Raw genomic sequence first — 22,920 nt, 5'->3', positions numbered from 1 at the left:
CAGCTTCCAGTCTTAAGGGCCATGACTTCTCTCTTTGCTGCCCTTCAGCTTCTTCCAAAATCTGGGGTCACATCCAGTCATCAGTGACCAAGCTAGAGCCACACGCAGGGTCCCACGTTGGGTTGCAAGGCCCTTCCCCACCTTTCCCCATGACTTCATGTGGGGGACAGGTGTGAATGAAGGAAAGTGTGGTCTGACTCTTACTGGACCCTCTAACCCCAAACGTCTCATCCGTCACTCATTCATTCAACAAGCATTTATTGAACCTCTACTGTGTGCTAGGCACTGGGGGCAAAGTCCTTGCCCACATGGAGCTTGCAGTCAAGTGGGAGAGACTGACAAGCGACAACTAAACAGTAGCATAATGTAGTTGCAGTCAGTACCAAGAGCTGTGAACACAATTAAAGCAGATCATGCAAAGGGCTGTGCCAAGAAGGTGGTCAGGGCATCCTCTCTGAAGGGTGAGACGTGAGTATGCAAAGGAGGCAGATGGGCAACGATGAGGAAGAGTTTTCCAGGCAGATGGAGAAGCAAGTGCAAAGCTCTGGACCCTGGAGAAACCTGGCATGTTTGAGGAAGTTCAAGAAATCCAAGAAGGCTGGCAGCTGGTGAGGACGGGATGCATATTGCATGGTCAGCGAGGGAAGCAGGAGGCAGGATAAACAGACCCTCGGCAGCCTCAGTGAGGAGTCCGGAGTTTATCCTAAGTGCAGTGACAAAACCACCAGATACCAGTTCCTAGACCAGGGTCCTGGGATTTTGTGAACTGAACTCTCCTTTCTGAGATTAGGCCTAGAATCCAAATCTAGGACCCGGTCTGGATAAGTTCCCCCAAATTCCACCTGGTACAGGCCCCTTCCCCTCAGAAACCTTCAATGGCCCCCAGGGCTTTAGGGTTCAAGTCCACAGATCAGCAATGCAGAACTTTCTCAGTCTGATCCTTCTCTAACAATTCCTCCAAGTAAACCTGCTCCACCCAACTGGCCTGCTGTCGACAGCTCCCAGAGAGCTCTGTTTCCTTTTCTCTCTGCCTTTGCCTGTGCTGTGCCCCCTTCCTGGAACCCTGTCCCTACTCCTCTCCATACTCATCTAAGTCCTACTGTTCCCTCCAGGCCCACCTCCCCATCCCTGATGACCCACCTCTCAGTGACTGCTCCCTCCTCTGAACAACTAGAAATAGCACTTACTGTATACACCACCCAGTGGGCCTGCCCTGTGTGCCCGTTAGTGCAACAGGCTTTTGACGTGTGTCTCAATTCCCCATCTGTTATGATCAGCCCCTCAAAATGTAGTAATCATCCCTTACACCTCCTAGGGTGGTGCTTAATTGTGATATAAGAATTATTATTATTATTATGGCAGCCACTGTTCAGTGAGTGCTTAGACTCGCCAGGCACTGTGCTCGCACACACAGTCTCATTTCATCCTCACAACAGTCCTATGTGGCAGGTGTCACTATGTCTCCCGCTTTACAGATAATGCCTCCAAAGCTCAGAGAAGTTAAGAGACTTGCTTGAGGTCACCCAGCTAGTCAATGGTGGGGCTAGGATTCAAACACAGGTCTGGTAGATGGAAAAGCCCAGACCCTCTCCATCCTGCTGAACCTCCAGGGGCTGGGCTAAGGCTGGGTTGGGATGTTTCCTCCTTACCATCCCGGAGACTCAGCCTGGAGCTGATGATGAAACAAAAGGGACCTGAAGGCCTCAAGTCAGCCACCAATCAGCCCTTAGGAGACCTGCCCTGGGAAGCTGCAAGCCCAGGTTGGCCCTATGGTGGAGACCCCAGGACCCCATCCTTCTCTGAATTTCATACAGTAATTTTAGATGATCATGGAGGATATTTAACAGCTCATACAATTATTCAATGAACTAGGTATGAGGCTCGCAAAAAAGAAGTTACCCCTATTAAGAAGCACGGTATCTGACACAGAAGCACTCACCACTGTGTTGGCAGAAGCCTCTAACCCAGCTGAGGCAGGGAGTAGGGAGAGTCAGGGAAGGCTTCCAGGAGGAGGTGATGCTGAGTAGAGTAGGCATTGTGCCCACTTCAGGCCGCCAAGGCCAGTCTACCTCATCAGGGATGGAGAGTGGTGAGAGTAGAGAAATGACAAGACCCACTCCAGGATCCCAACCACTAGCTGGATCCCAAGTCCAGAGCATTTTCCTCAGGGCCTCTGGGGAAGGAAACCTAGAGTACGTCCTGAAACACAACCTGCAACCATGGCAGGACTTGGCCGATAGCCTGGCTGGCACTCCATCTGCCAAAGACAACTTAGACCCCACCTGACCCACCCACAGGACTCTGTCACCACTGCAAGAAATGTGGCCACACAGCCAAATCACAGCCAGAGAACACAGCTGAAAGCAGATGTACCCAGGACAGGTCTTGGCCAGAGATGGGTTTTTTTTTGTTTGTTTGTTTGTTTGTTTGTTTTTTCTTTTTTTCTTTTTTGTTTTGTTTTGTTTTTTTGAAACAGAGGAAGGAGTAGAAAGAGAAGGCCGGAGCAGTTTTCTGAGTGGATCGTGAATGCTGCATTACTCTGAGGTTCTCGAACCCAAGCCTGGCATGAGTGAGGGGAGAGATCCTGCAGCCTTTTGCAATCTCCCTATGTGAGTGGGTGGTCCTTGCCCATACGGTGGCCTTTGGAAAACAGTTTAGCTTTGATCCCTCCTTCCTAAGCCTCAAGGACGGTCCATCCTTGACTTCAACATAAGATCTTTCACTCTCTAGAAACCCAGACCCTAAATCCAGCTCCCACAGGCTGAGTCCCAGTGCCTCATCATGACTCATTGTGACTCCAGTCCTGTCTTGTTTGCTAATACATTCCACAAACATTTATTGAACACTTTCTTCGGTGCTTGGGTACAAAGACAAACATCACTGGTCCCTGCACGGAGGAAGCTCTGCCCAGTGGCATGTTCTCCCAACCATGGAAGCCCCTTGCCGGGCAGGGAGCTGAGTCCTCAATGAGGGACCCAGTTGGCAAACTTCGGTTGGTACAATGAATGACCCTTGGGAAATGGGCAGCTGGGGCAACACTGTTAAAATGGCATTTTATGTATGTATATAATGGCATGGTAAATAAAAGCTCTAAATGTCATCCATTTCCAAACCAGCCCGATTTTGGGAAGATAACCACTCAGAAATCTTTCCACAGAGGCCTGATCTGTTGAGGCAGATCCTCAGACAAGTTTCATGTTTCCAAAGGTTTTGAACCAGCCCTCACCAGCTCACTGTTTAATGCCTTTTTCACTTGTATCCTCCCCGGTGTCGTTTTCACAAGTCTCAGCAAGACACTGGTGACTACCTGATTTCCTCGCCAAAGCGTTTGTTTACACGTTTTTTGTTCTGGGCCCAGCCTGTGGCCATATGCATTATTGGAATGGAGCATACATGCCTCTCTCCACTCCCCCAATAAATACTCCCAAACGGTCCCCTATGGTGGTTCCAAATGCCTGTCTGTGAAAGGGAACATTTTTATGGTGGTTTAAACTAGTCTGCCATAAAATGAGGAAAATAAATACATTTTTCTGAATTTTTGTGACATTATTTTTTTCCCCATTCAAAGGACTGTTTTCATTCTAGGATAATGTCTTTCCAATGTTTTTGGTGTTAAAATGTTCTTTTTGAATTAAAGGTGATGGCAAATGGTAGTTTTGTTTTTGTTTCTTCCTAACCTCCAAAATGAAAAGCTGACTACATACATTGATACCTAAGGATATTTTTAGATATTTTATTGGCACAGAAAATCCAAAAATTTGGGACCCTGTTGGAGGGTGTAGAGGAGATGAGAAAACATTCCCATGTCAAGTGAGCACAGATTTCAAAACAGAAGTGTCAAAAAGAAATCGGCCATCTCAGAAACACGAGTGACAGGGACTTGTCGCATAAAGCAAAAAGGAAATGCAGAGGGTGCTGGAGAGGCAGGGCCATGGGGCACTGTGGGCATTTTAGAGAAAACCCCAACCATGGCGGCCAGCAGGTCTTCACGTTTTGCAAAGGCTCCCTTCTCCCATTTCTCCTCAGGAGCAGAGATCACGCCTTGTATTGGAGGAATCAAGCTGGTGTGGGGTGTGTGGATGTAACGGATCTTGGTTGATTGATTATCGGCAGAGGGTTATCAAGCATGGCACCCAACTCCACGTTCAGCCATCAGAAATTGCTCCTCACTAGAAAGAATGCACCCCAACCCTCCTTGTGGAGGACAGACCCTCGGACATTGAAAGGCCATGTTGTCCAGTGGCCTCCCTGTGCCGGAATTTAGGCTTTCATATTTTGGGCTCTTTCTGAGCCCTTTATTTTCCATCACTTCCAGGGCCTCACTGAGGAGTGGACATGTGGAATGTTTCAGCTTTGGGAGGTCAGCACTGTGGAGTTAGCAGGATGCCAAAAGGAGGGGGGAAATAAAAAGAAAACTCCTAAAATTGCTTTGAAAGCAAGAAACATAAGGTCTTGTTCCCCCAGCTCCCACCTTCCTGGCTGTGCCCCTTCTACCTTCACTCTGCTCCAAAGCAGTCGATTAGAAGTCTGTTCAGATTTTCCACACAAAACCCCTACCTTTGGGAGGAGACCAAACTCGGAATGGGCAGGCCTGGGGGAGATTCCGGAAATAAGTTCTGACTGCGGGGGCTGCTCCCACCATCTGCTCAGAGTCTCTGGGGATCAGCTACTTGGTAGCAGAAAGAACACAGGGTCAGGGCTCAGAAAGATTTGGTTTGACCCCGCCTCAGCTGCATCCCAGCTGTGTGGCTTTGGGCATGCCTCATCTCAATGAAACATCAAACCAGTGCCTCAGTTGACCCATCCATAAAATGGGGCTGATATTCCTGCCTTGGAGAGTTGTCAACCTAATGAAGCTCATGGATGTAGAAGCACTTTGTACTCTCTAAAGCTGCGCCATCCTACACAGTAACCATGAGCTGCATGTGGCTATTGACATTTAAATTGATTCAAATTAAATGAAATAAAAAATCCATTCCCTCAGTTGTACTTGCCCTATTTCAAGTGCTCAATAGCCACACATGGCTTGGAGAGTGCAGATATAGAACATTTCTATCACCACAGAAAGCTTTATAAAACCACTATCCTCTGAAGGGCAGAGGCAAGATGGCGCTTGAACTTCTTGCCGTGACCCTTTGTCCAGGGAAAGGCAGCGTTGACGCAGGCCACGGTTAGAGAGATAGATAACGAAGGACTGTGGTACAGGGCTGCTTTCCAGATATTAAATATGGCTAGCCCCCCCCTGCCCCCACCCACCCCATCCTCAGGCAGCACGTTTGTCATCAGCTCTCTCACCTGGGCCCCACAAACACCTTCCTCCATATGTGACCCATTCGATGAGATACCAACTTCAGGGTGGGCCCCCTGAGCCACTGCCCTCCTCTCCAAGGCTTTCAGCACCACACCCTGTTATCTGGGAGATGAACCTCAACTCCAGACTCAGGACCCAGCACCCCACACCTGAAGCTCAGCTGCTCCCCAGATTAAACCTCCAACTTTCCTAAAATCCATGTCAATGGAACACTAAGAACCTACCCACTGAGCTACCGGATTCCTACCTGTCCCCTCTTCCCCCACTGCCGGGGCGATGTGCCCTTCCACACACAGAGGCCTTTGCAGACAGGACAGTTTCCTACCCCCCCGACAATATTCACCTCAGCCCTTCTCTGGGCACCCCACCTTAGACCTCACAGATGCCTCAATTGCCCCTGGAGTTCACTCACGAGGAGGTACACCTGGGGGGGCCCTGAGCTGTTTCTCCACAGCTTTAATCTTTAGTTTCCACAGAAAAGGGACCCTGATGTCTGAGATCCCCTGGGGCTCATCCTCTCTATACCCAAACTCTGCCCAGGGGTCTGTGTCCCCCAGTCCCGACTTCAGGGGCCAAGCCAAGGCCTCAGGGACTCACCCAGTTCCCACCACAGCTGTGCCGGGGCCGCGGCTTGGGACGGCTGGAAACAGCACTCGGCTCAGGGGCCCGGACAAGTGCCCAGCTCCAAAATAGCAGTTGTGTTCACATTAAAGCCTCTAATGAGAGAAAGATGCTGTTCTTGGCCCTGGCGCGCTCTCTGCAGACGCCGTCTGGCAGGCCGAGCGGCCCTCTACCGTTTGGCGGCCGAAGGGGAGGAAGGGGAGGTGTGAGTCAGACCTTGGCCCCCAGCCCCTCAGTGTGGAGCACCCTGCTAATTGCATTAACAAATGCTGCAATGCTGGGCCAGTTGGGGGCCGGGGGCTGGGGCAGCGAGCAGCCCCGATTCCCACCAGCTCCATCGGGAACGAGGAAGGAGAACTCTGGGTGCAGCTCCTGGCCCAGGGCTGAGGCCTGGGTTTATCTCCAGCTCCTTCCCCAAAGCAGAAGAGTCACCTGTCCATCCCCAGAGCTTGAGGGCCTTCTCTGGAGGAGGAAGGGCTTTGGAGGCTCCAGTGCCAAAGGTGCCTCTGGAGATGAGAGAAAGATGGAATGGGGTCCCGGGCCTTCCACCATCAGGGACAAGCCTGGGGCCTGGGCCTTTTTGGGGAGCAGCTCCAAGGGCATGAAAGGTGCTTCCATGGCTGACATGAAGCCATGGAATCCCTTCTGCAGCAGCACCAGCTCCATGTCCAGGACCTGGCAGGGTCAGGAGGGAAGGAGCACACCATTCCACTTACAACCCAGCCAAAGCCAGGATGGATCACTGAGAAGTATGCAGCATTGCAGGCAAAGAGATCTACGTTTGACTTCTAACTCTGTTATCTTCGGCAAGTTTCTTAACTTCCCTGAGCATCCGGGTCTTAGCTAGAAAATGGCCATGTATTCAGTATTTACTAATTGCCTAGGATGGTAAATTCAACAGACACAGTCTATTTCCTTATGGGATCTTCCTAATTAGAGAGACCATCACTAAACAAGTAAACAAATAGAAGAACAGAAATTGTGATATAAGCTACAGGAGGAGAAACATCAAGGCGCTGAGAGCCAGAATAACAAGGCTGGTAGGGGACAGCTTTGGGGCAGCCCTTTTGAGGAGGGGGTGCTGAAATGGAAACTGGAAAGATGACAAGGAGCCAGCCACATAAAGAGATGAGGGAAAACAAACACAGAAGGCAGCATGTGCAACAGCCCAGAGGCAGCACATTCCAGGAACTGAGGCTGGATTCAACAAGCCAGGGGCTGAGAGCTGGGAGCCAGCCACGTTCCTCAGCCCAGAAGGGTTTTAGGTGGGGATGTGTCAGGATCTAATACAGAGAAAGACCTCTGGGCATGGTGGCAGAGGGAGAGGGTCAGCAGGATGCTATAGTCACCCAGGAAAGCCAGCACAGTGCTCTGGACTGGAGAGGTAGCAGGGAAAGCAGAAAGCAGCAAATAGGTTCATAAGAGGTTTAGGATGTACAGCAAACACGGCTTAGTGATGGAGTGGATATAGGGCTGAGCCAGAGGAAGGGGGTCCTGGACAGCCCCAGGGGCCTGGCTCTAGCAGTCAGTTAGATGGTGGTGCCATTTAACAGGGGAAGACCTGGATGGGAGGGCTGGCTTAGAGGGAGGGTTGGCTTAGAGGGAGGGAGATCGTGAGTTTTGTTTGGATAAGTTGGAGTTGGGATGTCTGGGAGGCATCAAGTGTGGATGTTGAGTAGGCAGTGGGATGTATGAGTCTGGAGGTTGGAGGAGAGGTCTGGCTGAGGATATATATATATATACACACACATAAATCTGGGCATCATCAGCCCAGAGATGGTGTTTACATCCATGGGAATGCATTAGATCATTCCAGAGCAGTGTGGTGAGAAAAGAAGAGGACTCAGGACTAACTCCTAGGAAACCCAACATTTAGTTCTTGGATAGAGGAGAAGTAGCAGTCAGGAATCCAGGAGGGAACTAAGATGGAGGGTAACAAGATGCCCACCTTCTCAGGTGGAAGGATAATGAAAGGATTTATCGCAGTCCTGGCACAGAATTATCCGGTGCAGTTCTACTGGTGCTCAATAAATGGTGGCAAGTACTGCTTGGCTTGGCTCCCATGGACCCCCTCCTTGGTGTGGGGTATTTGGAAGATCTGGGGAAAGTCCCATTTAGATGTTGGGTACTGAAGGAGACTGAGAAAAGGCAGCTGGGAACTCAGGAGATAGGGGAACCAGGCCACACATTTGCTCATTCAGTCCTTTAACACACCAGTCTGTTCAGAGAGCCGGGCACTCTGCTGGGTATGAACAGGGCCCAGCACTTGGCAAGGACATCCCCTAAAGACTCTGTTGAGCAAAAGAGCTTCAGGGGGACACACATTGCCCACCAGGAAGATCTCAGGTGCCCACCACATGGTGGTGAGAGGAGGGGGATGGACGGTGCCTTTTTCTGGGACCACACAGTTCATATTAGCTGGGTCTCCACTGAGACCATATAATCATCCACCTTAGCCACCTCCCACCTTTATCTCCACCACTCCCTTAGGGTGCCCATAAATTCAAGTCTCTGGCTCCTGGCAGCTCCCAGCAAGTCGGTAAAGGGCATGAAAATCCCATCCCTGCCCTGATCCTTTTCCCTAATGTTAAGCACTTACCTCTACAGCAGGGCTGACTGCTTTACATGTATCACTTCACTTCATTCTCATAACTACTGTATGTACTAGTCTCAATCCCAATTGCTATAGGGGGAAACTGAAGCCTGGAGAGGTTGAGCAACTTGCCTGAGACCACTGTGGTCATAAGTGATGGAGCAAGGATTTGAACCCAAGGGGATCAGGCTCCAAAGCTGTGCTCTTACCCACCTTGACAAATTCTTCCCCTTTGGGATGGGGGTCATTTTAAGGTTCATAAGCTCCCACAGGGAAGTCAAGGAGGAGGCCACGTAGGAGAGATGGGGTCCTCATAGACTGAGAGGTGAAAATGCTGAGCAAGGAGTTCCAATGCTCACCAAGCACACGGTGGCCCTGGAGCAAGAAGGCCCAGGCTGGCTCCAGCATCTCTATCCCCAGGTTCCCCTGAGCTCCATGAGTGTTTTCTGGAAGGTCTAATAGAACTTGGAGCAGCAGAAGGGGTCCTCTATGAAGGGACCTGTATTATCCAGTACACACTTACTGAGCCTTTACCTTGTGCCCAAGGGACACACACTTGGCACTGGCTGCATGTCGGGGACAGTGAGACACAGCCCCTGCCCTCAAAGCAACGCCAGACTTTTGTAGAGCACGTAGAAGTTGCTGAGCCCTGAACTAAACATTTGACCTGAGTTATTTCATTTGTTCCTCACAACTCTGTGAGGGAGGGACTAATATTTGCCACATTTTACAGAAGAGGAGACTGAGATATAGAGAGTGTAAGCGCCTTGCCCAGAGTCACACGGCCACTAAGTGGTGGAGTTTGAGTTTAAACCTGGGCAGTCCAGCACAGTCTCCTGGATCTAGCAGTAAAAACACCAGCTAAATTCTCCAGTTAGCTGTGCCAGGCTCTCCACACATATCTGCTCGTTTAGCAGAGGGCCTAGTGTTAGGCTCTGGCACTCTGGAGAAAGGCTACCTGGATCCACAGCCAGGCGCCACTGCTTCCCAGCTGCACAACCTTGGGCAAACAGCTAACCTCATCTGTAAATGGGGATAGGAATCAAATCTAGCTCATAGGGTTGCTGTGAAGATTAAAAATTGATAATATAAAGTGTTTACAATAGTGCCTGGCACAAAGTAAGAGCTGGGGTGTTGTTGCTTTCAATCCTAAAACACAACTCTATATAGAGATTATTAAACCCATTTTATGGATGAGGCTCTATGGCTAGGAGAGGATGAGTCACTGGCCTGAGGTCCCAGAGCTGGGACTCAAACCAAGTCTTCTTGGACCTGGCACAGGATCCAGAGCACATGTTCTTAATCCAGAGCCTCTCTGCTTCGGGGCTGAGGGTGCACCTGGGTCTAGACCCTTCCTCAACAGCTACAGGGACCTTCTTCTGTAGCCTGTCCCCCACCCCCCATCCTGCCACAGCATCCCCAGCCCCCATGCAACTAGGCTGAGATAAAATGAGAGTTCAGGGAGTTCTCAAAACCCCCTTCCCCAGCATTAGGGGAAGCCCCCAAACTGCGTGTTTGTTGGGGTGGCAACGGGGGTGAGCCAGTCTGGGAAGATGGGACAGTCATCCGAAAGCAGCAACTATAAACAGGAAGATAGGACACTGTCACCCCACACCCTAGGGTCCTTCCTCTCAGCTGAGCTAGGCAGGCAGGCTCCAGAGTCAGCTGCCTGTGCAAATACACAAACACGTAAATCACTCGGGAGAGCTGGCAAAGCCAGAGGGAAAGGCAGACACCGAGAGCGCAGCTCACAAGACACCACCAAGGTAGAAGGAAGAGCAGGCCTCAGCCATGGCACCTGCAGACACGGGTGCTCCCCGAGGCCCGGTGACTGAGCAGCGATGCAGGAGTGGGGATGTCAGGGAGAAGGAGAGAGGGAGGGATGGGCTGGTGTGTCCCAGCCATCTAGGATCACGTGGGAGGAGGTGAGGGGGTGGGGAGAGGCCATTACTCTCTCGTCAAGGGCAGTGGGCTGCACCCTGCAGATATCTGGAAGAGACCACACTGTTCTGGGACTAGACTTCACTCTCGGCAGTGGGGAATGTCACACACTGCTCCTTGTCAGCCCCCCTCTCCTGCCGCCTGGGAAGGCACCCCATGTGTGTGAAACTGCTGAGATGGAACCACGAGCGTTGCTCAGCATCGGCGTCTCCACTCAGGCCAGAAGGGCAGCTATGGGGAGGGGAGAGGGAGACACAAAGCCACGGCGGGAAGCAAGGGAGCCAGCTGATGGGGTGTGGAGCCAAGAGCCCCATGTTCTACAGAGCTCTGGACCCAGCCATCCGGGGCCAACACCCCTGCCACCCACGTGGTTCTTGTTAAGTTCATTAGCAGCAAAACAGCAACAAGCAAACAGCACTGGGCCAGCTAATTAGCACACAGTCCATCAGTGGGCAAGCAGGCTCTGTGTAGGAAAGCCTGATGCCCGATGGCAATTTGCTCCAGAAGAGCTGCCAGCCTGCGTGCCCAGGTCAGGGGTGGGGCGACCCGGGGTGCAGCAGGATGAGGGGGTCAGGGAGAGAACCAACAGGGGCAAGTAACCCAGGGTGGAGGGAGTGAGTCTGGAGTGAGTATTGGCAGCATCCTGGAGCAGCACCCGGCTTGAGACAAGGGTGCACACACAGTGTGGGACTGTGACAATCTGGAGACTTGCCCAACCCCGAGTTTCCAGTGTTGAAACTCCATTTTGGCAGAGACTAACACTGGAAAGTCACGAGCAAGTTGGGAAAGTGAGAACCTCCAGGGCTTGAGGGCCTGCCTGAGGCCTGTGCCTAGACCCCCTCGGGCAGCCGGTGAGATGCACCCCCTCCCCCCCTTGGAGCCACCCTGTTCCAGCTTCAACTCAAATCTCAGCAACACTCTCTCCAGCCAACTCTGCCTCCTGGCAAAGGTCTAGCTCACTAGAACATACCAACCCTCATCTCACCTCCCACCCCAATCCCTTTCCAGGCCTCCAGAGTCCTGGAAGGCCCTGCAACTCAAAGTGTGGTCCCTGGACCAGCAGTCTCAGCCTCCCCTGGGAGCTTGTTAGAAATGCAGAATCTCCAGCCCCACCCTAGATCTGCTGAAACAAATTCTGCACTTTAATAAAATCCCCAAGGGATTCCTGGGAGCACTCAAGTTTGAATTGGGCCCTGACGCAGATCTTCCTAAGATTGACCCCAAACCAGATCTGCTTAGTGCTTTTCAGCCCTGGCTAGCATTGTCTAGGGAGCTTTAAAAAAATGTCAGTGCCCAGGTCCCAACCTCAGAGATTCTGCTTAGCGTAAAACCACCTGGCCACCCAGATCCCTGGCTCCTCTGCCCTGGGGAGTCACTCAGAGCCGACTCTGAGCCCCAGATCCTCCTCTAATGAGCCATGTGACCTTGGGCAAGTCACCAGCTCTTCAAGGCTCACTGTAAAATTATGAGAGATGAGTGTCCCTTCCCCAACCCTGCCCCTACCCACAGAGGGCCATGTCATCTGAAAGCTCCCCATTAATCCAGGTTCCCTGGAAAGGAAAGGGCTTTGAGGCAGAAGTTCTGTTTTGTTGTTTGGTTTGGGGTTTTGAGTTTTGATTTCTTTCTTTGGAGGTCCTCAGAGAGACCCAAGATTCTGCCTGAGCCACATCTTCAGACAGGTTAAGGGCCAGGGACATGGTACCTGAGGCAGAACCCAAAAGCACGGTGAACCAGCATTCCCATCCCCCCAAGAAAAGAAAGTAGTTGGTGGCCTCTCATCCCACCCCCATCTCCGGAGGCATCTGGAGAACCAGTGATGGGGGCATTCAATCAGTGCTCCGGGAACTCCATAAACTCTGTCATCTTCATGATGAAAAGGGCCTGGGCACTTGATCTTGAGGCAGGAAGAGTGCTGGCAAGACAGAGTTTGCAGCCTCACAGCTTTGGGCCTGGCAGAAGGCAGTGGCAGCTACAGGAGGGACAGTTGGGCAGAGCCCTCCTGGAGCTGTCATAAAGATCTGGAGAGCTGGGATGCAAAGGAGTAAGATCCAAAGAGCTCTCTCAAAACCCCACACGTGTGGGGATCCCAAACTCCAGAATGCCCCAGCTGCAGTTGGCATTGGGAAGGAAAAAAGCCCCACGGATAAAGGTATAGGGCTCTGGGGTCAGACTTCTGGATCCAACCCCAGCTCCTGCAATCTCAGTAGGGTGTCTTTGGCCACGTTTCCTAGCCAACCTGAGCCTGTTTCTTCATCTGTAAGTAGGAGTGATAACTAAATACCAACTGTGTAGGATTACTGAGGGTTTTAATTGGGTAATGTATATGAAGAGCCTACACAGTGTTGGGTGCATAGCAGATACTCAGCTGCTGGTAGTGGCAGAAGTAGCAGAAGGAAGAGGAAGAGGAGCTGGGGAGGAGGAGGGGAGGTGGGGAGAAGGAATAGTAGCAGTATACTGTCATCCCAGTTCACAGATGTAAAAAGTGGGGCCCAGAAAGATAAGGTAAGACATCTGGCAGCAGAATGTAGTGATTAAGAAGAGGGACCCTGAAGTCAGGTTACCTGTATTCAAATCCAAGCTCTGCCATTTCTGGCTATATGACCTGATCAAGTGACCTAACTGCTATGCCTCAGTTTTCTCATCTGCCAAATGGACAGTGGTAACACCTGCCTCATAGGATATGTAAAGTGCACCCTGCACAAGATGAGTGCTATGTAGGAATAGACTCTCATCATTGTCATTGTTGTGACTTCCTCAGGCACCATGGGTGGAAAGTTTGGGTGTAGAGGTCCCAGCTCTTCCTAGCTCTCAACCCCTTGGTTCCCATATAGCTCTCTTCTCTCATCTGGCCGGCCTGCCAGGCTCAGAGCAGTCCAAGGGGAGACTGCCTCAGACTTGGGGGCAGAGCCTCATCCGACCATCCGGGGAGGGTGCCTGACAGAGGCCAGGATGGTTGGGGATGGTGGCAGGGGGGCAGTGGGTTCCCATAGCACACGCCATGAATGGGCCTTGGAAACGGGCGATGAGGCAGCCCTGGGGCCAGGTGTGTTCTGCAGATCACAAGGGTATGTGGACACCAAAGGGACCCTAGGAGCAGGGCAAGGGGCCGGACACAGAGAGGCAGCAGAAGGCGAATACAGAAAACATCAAGAACATGAGTGGGAATTTCATTTGAGAAGCTTTTCTTGGTCGGAGGCATTTTTGACTCCCCTGCGTCCGGCCACACATTGCTTCCACTCCGGGGAAGGGATGTCATCTTCAGGAGAGAGCCTGGGGAAGGCAGTTTTGTTCCAGGGTCTGGAGTTCCCCAGGCTGGCCCACCTCCAAGGGAGATGGGGCGATGGATGGGGCGGGGGGCACTCACGTTTGATACAGTGGTTGGTGCTGTTCGCTGTCGTCCATCCTGGGCAGCACTTTCCCCCGCAGACGTTCCTCCTGTGGGGTCACCAAAACCGGTCAGCACAGGGACACTCAGAGCCCATCTGGTGGTCCTGCCCTTTACAGGCAGGGCCTCAGGTGACACAGTGAGGCCAGGAAGACTGTCCCTGTTGTAGAGAAGGCCGCATGGCCCAGGGGCAGGCCCTTGGGGATCAGACGTATCTAATGTTGAATCCTGACTCTGCCATTCTCTGTGTACCATCGGAAAAGTACAGTAACCCCTCACCCTCACTCTCTTCATCTGTAGAGTGGAGATAATAAGACCTGCCTAATTGTGTTGTGATGGTCAATGAGATGGAGATGTAAAGTACCAGACACGAAGAAAGCCTTTGACAGGAGCAGTGACAGTGACCATGAAGATGATAGACAAGCAGTTCAGAGAGCTCCAGCAGCTGGCCAAGGCTACCCAACCTGGGTTGGCCCAACTCTAAGCCCAGGCTCTAACGCCACAGTGACTCTCACCAAAATATAGACACCAGGGTCCCGGCCCTGCCAATGCTGACAATCCAAGAGAACCTGGAAGACACACAGAAAATAGACTCAAGGACGTGCATATGCATCACCTACCAACAAGTGCACCCAAGGAAGAGCCTTAGTGCTCAGGCAGGCTGGGGCATGGTACTGTGAGGGGGACTTAGGAATAGGGGATTGTTCTAGTTTGCTAGTGCTGCTGGAATGCAAAACACCAGAAATGGATCAGCTTTTATAAAGGGGGTTTATTTGGTTACAAAGTTACAGTCTTAAGGCCATAAAGCATCCAAGATAGCACATAAACAATTGGGTACCTTCACTGGAGGATGGCCAATGGCGTCTGGAAAACCTCTGTTAGCTGGGAGGCACGTGGCTGGCGTCTGCTCTGGAGTTCTGGTTTCAAAATGGCTTTCTCCCAAGACATTCCTCTCCAGGCTTCAGTTCCTCAAAATTGTCACTCTTAGTTGCTCTCGGGGTATTTGTCTTCTCTTAGCTCCTCCAGAGCAAGAGTCTGCTTTCAACGGCCTTCTTCAAACTGTCTTCCATCTGCAGCTACTCTCTCAGTTTTTAAGCATTCTTCAAAGTATCCCTCTTGGCTGTAGCAAGCTCACTCCTTCTGTCTGAGCTTATATAGTGCTCCAGTACTCCAATTCAGACCCACCCTGAACGGGCGGGGCAACACTTCCATGGAAATTATCCAACCAAAGGTCCTGTCCACAGTTGATTGAATCACGTTTTCACGGAAACACCCAAAGGATTCCAAAATCTAATCAACACTAATATGTCTGCCTACACAAGATTGCATCAAAGATAATGGCATTTTGGGGGACATAACACATCCAAACCAGCACAGGGGTCTAGGTTTTCTGTTTAAGTTGGAACGGTAAGCTGGGAGGAAAACGGGCTGGGGACTTGGGTTACGCTGCCTCTGCATGGTGAGCACGCTCTTTTCATTTGGGGAGGCTTTGGGGAGGCTAATGGGAGTTTGTGGAGGCTAGGGTCCCTTCCCCAGCTGCTCCTTGGTGCTGGTGCTGAGGGCACCCACGCTTTTCCCAACTTTGCCTTCAGTGTTTGCTTGGTATCTGGGGAGTCCCCCAGAACCAGGGTCAATGCCAGTAGACCTTCCTGGCAGCCTTGCCCCACCAGCGGGTTCACCAGCCTGGATTCTTGAGCTAAAACCCCAAATGACTGCACCAAGGTAACTTCCCAGAAGGGCTCTTCCCAAAGAATCTCTAGGGGATGACTGTGTGACCCCTGCCGGGCCTGGCTCTGTCTTCGTGGATATCATCATCATCATCATCATCATCATCAGAAACTGTTTACCCAGCAGGCATCTAAACCACAGAGTAGAAGTACAAGGCCTGGGAGTGACGTGAAGGCCCAAGCAGAGTGGCCATTCCTGTGAATGCTGTGGCCAGCATGACGAGCATCTGGTCCTGTTTAGGAGTCTGTTTAACATTGGAGTGGACCCCAAAGCTTGTGTGGTTTTTTTGGAGCTTTACAAAGAATTCAAAATAAATTCCTGCAGCTTGGAAAAGCTGAGGCCCAGTCCTGGCTCATTGGTCCCAAGCTGTGGGGAGCTGCCTCTCAGGGAGCACCCAGCACAGCCCCCCTGCCCTGGCCAAGAGCCAAGCCCCACCCTGCCCACCTCGAAGCCTCTCTGGACCGCTGCCTTCAGCTGTTTCTGGCCCCAGGAAGCCCTCCTCCCCACCAGGGTCCAAGTCACCAGGTTCTAGGAAGGGACTGGTTCCCATAGTCAGGGTTTCTGAGTGTGTACCCTAATAGAAGATGGATTCAGCTCACCCCTCATGGTGGGCCTGCTGCCCACCTGGCCCTCCTGCTCCCTGGCTGGTGCCTCAGGCCTGTCCTTTGGCTCCACACTCTGGTCCCTCATCGGGAGGGGCTGGCATCCCTGCCCTGGCTCTTGAGCCCCACCCAGGCCCTCTGTCCTGGTCGACCACTCAGGCCTCTGCTTCACCTGTCAGGGTCCAGGGCCTCCAGGTGCCAGCCCCTGCTCCGCAGCCAGCCCAGGTCGGGTGGCCCCTCTGTCTCTGCCCTCACCCCCGCTCTGCTTTCTGCTTTCACAGCAGGGGGGTGACAAGCACCAGCTTGGAGGCAGGTCAGCTGTGAAGAGCAACAAGAGGTAGAGAGTGGACTGGGTACCGGAAAGAGCAAACAGCAGGGGTGGGATTCACTCATTCACGCATTCCACAACTATATATTGAAGACCTGCAGTGTTCCAGGAATGGGTGAGGAAATAAGATAAATAAGGCAAGTTTAAAAATGTGTCACCTGAGTGATGGACACATTGGGGGAAATAAAGCAGGGAAAGGAGCTAGGGAGGGTCGAGGTTTGCAAAAAAAAAAGAGGTCTGTGAGAGGAAACAAGCTGCCTTCTGTGGGAATTTTCTAAGAACTAGGGCCAGTGGGAGCCCAGACAGCATGGACCGAGCCCACCTAGCCAGGGAGGTCATGACATGGAGCCCAGCCCCAGGAGGTCCCCTGAGCCAGCTGTCATCCCACATACCCTCAGGACGGCGATGCAGCTGCCTTTGGGAAGCAGCAGCCCGGCATGCTCTGCCTGCCAATAAGGGATGGCAGGGCCAGGGTGAGGACTGGCCAGAATGAAAGTTGACCAGGCTGAGGAGGCAGGCTGGGGCTGGGAGGGCACTCAAGAGGGATTCGGTACCCAATGGGGGCCTTTGAGCATCCATTCTAGGCCAAGAGCAGAGCCCAGGTACAGGTCTGGAGAGGTGACCACCTGGGAGATGACCATTCAGTGGGTCTGGCAGGGGGAGAGAGCAAATGAGCCCGAGTAGTTGAGGCATCCAATTCAGCAGCTCTGACTTGCTGGAAGGTAGGTACTGCTCAGAGCTCATGAGCCCAATCTCCCAGGTGACACCACTCAGCAAACATTAGCCAAACATCTAGCATCACTGTCCAGCCCTTGGGGAACATCTGGCTAAGATCCTAGCAGGCAGACAGGGACAGCTGCTGTCCCACCTGGGGGACATCCAATCATACTGGTCCTTTGTTAAAAACCTCCCACAGCTCTCCACTGCCTACACAAAGCCAACCTGCCTGTTGTCCCCACCACCCTTCCCTTGTCTCCACAACCATCCAAAACCAAGGCTGTGGCCCTCCAGGGATACAAAGTTTGTCACTCCCCAGTTGTACCATATATGGTCACGCTTTGATGCCTTTGCTTAAGCTACTCTCTCGGCCTAGAATGCCATCCCTCTCTTCTTTGCTGATTGAAATCCTTCACATACTCCAAGACTTCCAGATCAAATGTCACCTCCTTTGGGTAAAACCTCCTCTGACATAGTCTATCCAGCCTTCCCCATTCTCCATCTGCTGGGAGCACTTAGCACTGTTTTGTCTCCAGTTGTTGGTTGTGTCTGTCTCTACCTTGGGTATCTTAAAGATTCTTTCTTATACTTCTTTGTGCTTTTAGGGTCTAACACAGTGCCAGACACATGGTATATGTTTAATAATCTTTGTTTCACTTAATCCAGTGAGTCCCAATAAGTGGGATGAGCAGCACTGAGGGTAGGAAAGGGGGTTTTAGGTTTACACGATCACAGCATTCAACAGTGCTGAATCACATGGTTGAGAAAGTGATTCCCTTTTCAGTGATCTTTCGGGCCTGATTAGGTCAGTGGAAAGACTCCATTTGAGGCTGAGTCCTCACTGCAGAGCCACCTCCAACACCCACCAGTTTCCTTTTCAACAGGGAAAACAGGCCGCAGGGTTGAGCTTCCTAAGATAATGGTTTCTGATTAGAATTTTAGGATATTCTGTTTTCATCTCAACTTTTCCTACAGTTACCTTCTCTTTATGTCAAGTGGTAGTATTTTCAGCTTATGATAGTGATACAAAATTTCTCTTTAAAATAAATTTATTTATGTAGAAAAATGAGTCAAGTGTTGGTAATAACAAAAACAAAACAAAAAACTCACCTAGCTGTCCAAAAACAGAAGAATGGATAAATAAAGTATGGTTGATTCAGACAATGGAATAATATACAACAGTTAAAATGAATAAACTTGGGCTAATTATATTAACATGGTTAAATCTTAAAAGTCAAATGAGAAGGGGAAAAAATAAATCATAGAAGGGCAATTCAATGTGGTACCACTGTTGTAAGTTTAAAATATGCAAAACCAACATTGTTTATTTTTATGGATCCATGCATCTTTAGAAATGGTATGAAAAATACATGGGAATTGTAAGTAAATTAAGGGTAGTGGTTAACTCTGGGGAGAGTGGCGTATTTATAAAGGAAATGTCAACTAAAAAAGCTGAAGCAAAAATGACAAACTATTAAGGCTTGATAAAATTGGATTGTGAGTTCCATTATTTCCACAAATTTTTGTATGTTGTAAAACTTTGTAATATAAAATATTTTCAAAATAGGCCACAAAATCCTGTAATTTTTAGTGTATTAATTTAAAGAAAGATATTCATAACAGAACGAACAAGAGGGAGAAAGGGAAAAATGTGAAGGTACATGCTGTGAGGCTGGTTTGAGAATCATTGACGTTTGGGAAACACTGGCTTAACAAGGCCCCTGTAGATTGTAAGTTGCATGAGTACAGGAACTGTTCCTGCTCTAGTTGTTGCTATATGCCAGACATTTAGCACATACCTAATAAATCTTTGTTGTGTGCAATAAATGTCTACTACATTGCATGTTTCATAAGAACAGGGACTCTGTCTTGGGCACTGCTATATTCCCAGGGTGCAGCACAGTGCCTGACATATGGGAAACCTTCTACAAACATTGGTTGAATAAATGAAAGACTCTCCAACAGTAGTAAGGCAGTTCCCAGCTTCACCACCAGATGGCACTTGATCCTTGGCCCTGACCAGTAAGCAAGGCAATGGCCATACTGGTCAGTCTGGCCAGAAGCCATTAACCAGAACGGACCTGGGTAGAGGAAGCCAATGGACAAGATTGCCACTCAGCACCTCCCTGGCTGACATGAGCGGCTGGCTGGAGTGCTAGAGGAACCCGCTCTTCACCAAAGCTACAGAAGATAATCTGGGAGAGTAGTCAAGCTCAGCACATGATGTGATGTGTGCACCTGCATCTAGCAGGTGCCTGTGTGTGGCTCCCAGCCCATGCCCTTACACACATGTGCACACCCACCAGCCCTATGCTGGCGAGGATCTGATTTGCCTACCACCACTTCATTTCAAGACTTCTAATAGCCCATTTTCCACACCCTCCCTTCTGTTACCCCCCTTCCCCCACCTATAGCATAAAGTCCCCCATGATCTGGCCCAATCTACCCCTCCAGTCTCAGCCCCCATGGCTCTTCTACTGCCCCTGGGCAAGTACCAGCAATGAGAAGGCCTTGCCTTGGGCAGTACCGCACCTGCACACCACCCTCACCTCTGGGCCCCACTCCTGCCACCTCCCCTTTCCTCTCTGCTTCTTCACCTACTGCCCAATCAAGCTTGGGGTGGGGTGGGGTGGGGGTTTCCCACTCACAGGGTCTCCTTCTCCTCTGACCTCCTCAGCCACATCCATCCCACTAATTAGCACTTAGCATAAAGCTTCCAGTACTAGAAAGCACGTTCACTAGTACATAACTGTTCATTTCTCCAATTCAATTTGAAGTAACCTGCTCTCCCGGCAGGGACAATGCCTTTGTCTCTGGGTCCCCATCCCCTATCCCATGCTCTCTGTACACAAGCTGTTAGGAAGCATGTATTCACTTGCTCACGTCAGGAAAAAAAAAACAAAAACAAAAACAAAAACAAAAACTGAAACTTGGTAAGAGATTCGACAGTGCATGGCTCTACTCTCTGCTTGTTTTAAGTTGGGTTTTCTGGGCCTTCGAAGGGCTCCAGGGAGTCCATCCACTCAGTCAACAGGTACTTAATGAACACCAACAATGGGCCAGGCTCTGTTCTAGACAATGGGGTGACGCAACAATAAACAAAACAAAGTTCCTGATTTCATGGAATTTACATCACTGTGGGCTGGGATGCCAGACCATAAACACATAAACAAATAGATATATAATATACCAGATGGAGATGAGTGCTATGAAGAAACATAAGGCAGGGTGAAGGGAGAGATGGAGCAGGACTGGTCAGAGAAGGCCTCTCTGAGCAGAGAGGAAATGAATCGTGCTGAAATATGGAAGAAGAGTGTTCCAGCAAGGAAAACAGCCAGTGCAAAGGCCCTGAGGTGGAACCTCTTCAGGAGTACAACTGGGGTTACACATGTCCTTCAGGCTCTGCAGCAGACTAAACCCAGCCCAAGACAGATGGAGACCTGGGTCAGAGCCCTTGCCAGCCTCCCCAATCACGCCCCCACCCAGCCCTCTACTCCGGAGACATTTGTCATGCTCAGGCAATGTCGAGAGCCCCGCAGCCAAGATGATCTCCTACGGGGCGGGCGAGGGAAGCCTCCCCAAGCTGCAAGAGCACTCCGGGCGGGCAGCGGTTGGTGCCCAGGGGGACCACAGAGAGTAAATCGCCGGGCTGGGGGGAGGCTTAGCTTTGCAAAGTGCGCGAGTCGCCGACACTTAGATGCACATGTGCACAAAGATGCAATTCCCCACAAATCTACCGTGCCGCAGCCACATCGACGTGCCCGGGAGCCCGTGCCCACCCCCACTCCCATGCCCAGCCCTCCGCGTGCCCAGGCCGTCCCGCGCCCCAACCCAACACGTTCGGCTCCGTTGCCAACTCCTTCTAGAAGATCCATCTGCCTCCCTCCCTAGCTCCCCGAACGCCCTTCACTTGCTGCGCCCCCAAACCCTCCCCTCAATCTTTCACATCCCGGCTTAAGATCGAGTGCCCGCTCCGCCGCCCCCACCGCACTTCCTCTCGGATCCCAGCAGCGCTGCGGCTCTGCTGGCACGGATTAGCTAAGGGCTAAGGAGAGCGGGCGAACGAAGAGGCGCCTTGGGGAAAGAAGTTCACATCGTGGCTCCAGGAGAGCTGGTGCCAAAGGGTCTTTTCTCTCAGGTCCTGAACAGCGGGTCAGATTTCCCAGCCTCGGCTTCGGGATCTGGGTGCTGTATCCCCGCAGTACTGAGGCCAGGGGTCGAAGGGCCAAGCCCGGCACCCTCTACTCTCCCTTGCCCACCGCTCCACCAGCGCGCGCACACGAGCCCCGACCCTCACTCCTCGTCCTCACACCCCCCTGGGCCCCTCTCGCGTGCTCACCCTGTGAGCCGCCCTCGCGGCGGGTTTGGGGACGCAGTCCCGGGCCTCGGCGGGGTCCTCAGGCGCGGCAGAACCGTGGCGGCCCGGGCGCGGGGTGCGGGCTCTTGCTGGCCCAGGGGACTGCCTCTCCACATCTGCGCAGGTGGCTGGAATCGGCGCGGCTGCTGCGCGCGGGGCGGCCTCCTGGTCCCCACCTCAGTCGGACTTCTGGGGCTCCCCCTGCCCGGCTGAGTCCGCTCCGTGGGCGGCAAGCCCGGGACTGGCGCGTCCTGCTCCCGGAACAGACTGTACATCTTGGCTCCGGGCGCCGCGGGGTAGCTGTCCCCAGGGCGCCGCAGCCGATTCGCGTCCCTGCCAGCCGGCTCGTATCTCCCCACGGAGTCTCTCTGGGCATGACCCATGCCCACGAAGAGAACCAGGGAGAGAGGCAGGAAACCCTTCCAGGGGTTCCGCAGGGCGCACACTGGGCGGCGGGCGGCGGGCGGCGGCCTCATGGCGCCGGGGGTGGCGGGGGAGCGGCGCGCGCGGGGAATCACCCCCGGCTTTCAGTCGGCGCACCGGAGCTGCCGGCGGGCTGCGCTCCGCGTCTAGGGAGGCCCGGAATCAGCCGACAGCGGCTCTCCCCGGAGCGAGGGCTGGGCGGTGTAACCGCCGGGGTCTGCGCCTCGCGTCCGCTCTGGGTCTCCAGCTGGGCGCGGAGAGAGGCTGCACCTTCGCGCCTTCTCCCAGCTCACTGTAGCCTTTTGAAGCGGAACCGGAGAGTTTTATTTTTGGAAACCTCCCGGTTTCTTCGTCTCTTTTATCCACACCATGCCCCCTCCTCGGAGGGACAGCTCAGCCCCCTCATTACGGGAGACGGAGAGAGGAATTCCAGCAACACCCACTTTGGCACCGGGCAGCAAGCGGGCGGCGAGGGGGATTAACTCCTGAGGAGCTGGGGGAGGCGCAGAGCTGACCCGAGGGCCGTTAGGGAAGAGGGCGGCTGCCGGGGCAGCGGGAACTGAGCCACCGCTCTCCGGCGGTGGGCAAGCTCCAGCTGCGAGCCGTCCCAAGTTTATCTCTCGCTCGACCTCAGAAACAGACTCCCGCTCTGATGACCAAGGATGAAGACTTGAAGGTCTGAAGGAAGCCGAGAGAGGTACCGAGACCTGCATGACATGGCTAGAGTCCGAGGAAAGGGAGCCCGGCCCCTTGGTTTCCCGCCCCGGCCGCTGGGGACGCCGGGTGCCGGTGGGCGCTGGGGCAACACCGAGGCACTCGCCCCCCTCCTCGGCGGCGGGACGTGGGGGCGCTGGCAGGTCGCCTGGAGGCGCGCGCCCCCTAGCGGAGTTGGCCGCGTCCCTGGCCGTCCCGTG

The 22,920-nt window shown here is 52.5% G+C and overlaps 1 protein-coding gene across 1 annotated transcript in view; it reads right to left on the bottom strand.

Moving 5' to 3' along the window:
• LTBP2 (latent transforming growth factor beta binding protein 2) overlaps positions 1–22,590 on the bottom strand; it is a 113,583-nt gene extending 90,993 nt beyond the window's left edge. The window contains exons 1-2 of the mRNA XM_037832298.1: positions 21,566–22,590; positions 13,831–13,901 (exon numbers count right to left, since the gene is read on the bottom strand). Of these exons, the coding sequence (XP_037688226.1) occupies positions 13,831–13,901; positions 21,566–22,059 (565 nt within the window). The 5' untranslated portion in view covers positions 22,060–22,590. The remainder of the gene's footprint in view (positions 1–13,830; positions 13,902–21,565) is intronic.
• Between the last annotated feature and the right edge of the window lie 330 nt (positions 22,591–22,920).

Source organism: Choloepus didactylus, chromosome 4 (genome assembly GCF_015220235.1).
Source record: "Choloepus didactylus isolate mChoDid1 chromosome 4, mChoDid1.pri, whole genome shotgun sequence".
NCBI classification, from domain to species: domain Eukaryota; kingdom Metazoa; phylum Chordata; class Mammalia; order Pilosa; family Megalonychidae; genus Choloepus; species Choloepus didactylus.
This window is presented reverse-complemented; position numbering and strand designations above follow the sequence as displayed.